Source organism: Diaphorina citri, unplaced genomic scaffold, assembly GCF_000475195.1.
Source record: "Diaphorina citri unplaced genomic scaffold, Diaci psyllid genome assembly version 1.1 scaffold17252, whole genome shotgun sequence".
Lineage (NCBI taxonomy): Eukaryota > Metazoa > Arthropoda > Insecta > Hemiptera > Psyllidae > Diaphorina > Diaphorina citri.
This window is the reverse complement of record NW_007394609.1, coordinates 1-1,044: the sequence shown is the minus strand read 5'-3', so window position 1 is coordinate 1,044 and position 1,044 is coordinate 1. Positions and strand designations below refer to the sequence as shown.

Below are 1,044 nucleotides of genomic sequence, written 5' to 3'. Positions count from 1 at the left end.
CTATTTACAGAGTGATGTGGACAACATTCTGGCTCACAAGATCGGCATCAAGTTCAATCCGCCCAGCCTAGTCCTCCTCTACGAGCTGAAAGATTCCAAACAGTTCAAGAAACGGCTCATGCCCATCCGAAATTTCAGTCTCGAATCAAACGTCAAACTGTTTGGAGACAATTTGAAATCGAGACATGCTGAGAAACTGTCCTCTGTTCCTAACGAACAAATTGAGAAGATGCTCAAACTGTTGAAAGACTACAACAGAGGTGAGCTGAGCGTTTAACCAAATGACAAAATCTCTTGTAGTAAAGAAAAAATAACTGAAATCTAGTTAGACAGTGAGTAAATAAAGTGATAAAATCTAGGGGAATTTAGTCATCTCCACTAACAATAGGTAGGTATTGTTTACTGAGGTTTGGGACTTATGGTAGTTTAGACATCTCCACTAACAATATTGGTTACTTAAAAGTATGGGAGTTCAGGTGTCTCCACTAGCAAAATTGTTTACTTGATTACTTCATAGGTATGTACCTCTATGGGAGTTTAGGCATCTCCACTAACAATACAGTACTCCACTAATAATACCACTAACAATATTTAGATATGGAAGTTTTGTCATCTCCACTAACATTATTGTTTACTTAATAGGTACTCGATCGTATATGGGAGTTTAGTCATCCCCACTAATAATACATTGTTCATTTTATTACGAGTAGATACGAAAATCTCGTCATCTCCCACAGGTAAACATATTGTTCAACTACCTACTCGTCCACTAATAATACCACTAACAATATTTAGATATGGAAGTTTTGTCATCTCCACTAACATTATTGTTTACTTAATACTTAATAGGTACTCGTATATGGGAGTTTAGTCATCCCTACTAATAATACATTGTTCATTTATTACGAGTAGATATGAAAGTCTCGTCATCTCCCACAGGTAAACATATTGTTCAACTACCTACTCAATTTTATATTTCCAGGAATTGATTTACAAACATCGCTCAAAAGATTGCAAGCCCAGGATGAAATTTTCAAGCTTTCA

General features: G+C 36.0%; 1 protein-coding gene across 1 annotated transcript; it reads left to right on the top strand.

Moving 5' to 3' along the window:
* Positions 1-15: 15 nt before the first annotated feature.
* LOC113473160 lies at positions 16-1,041 on the top strand (the record flags this gene model as incomplete). The annotated part of the gene is made up of 2 exons (XM_026832898.1): positions 16-260; positions 983-1,041. Coding segments are annotated over exons 1-2 (201 nt in total), but the record flags the coding sequence as incomplete, so codon positions are not given.
* Between the last annotated feature and the right edge of the window lie 3 nt (positions 1,042-1,044).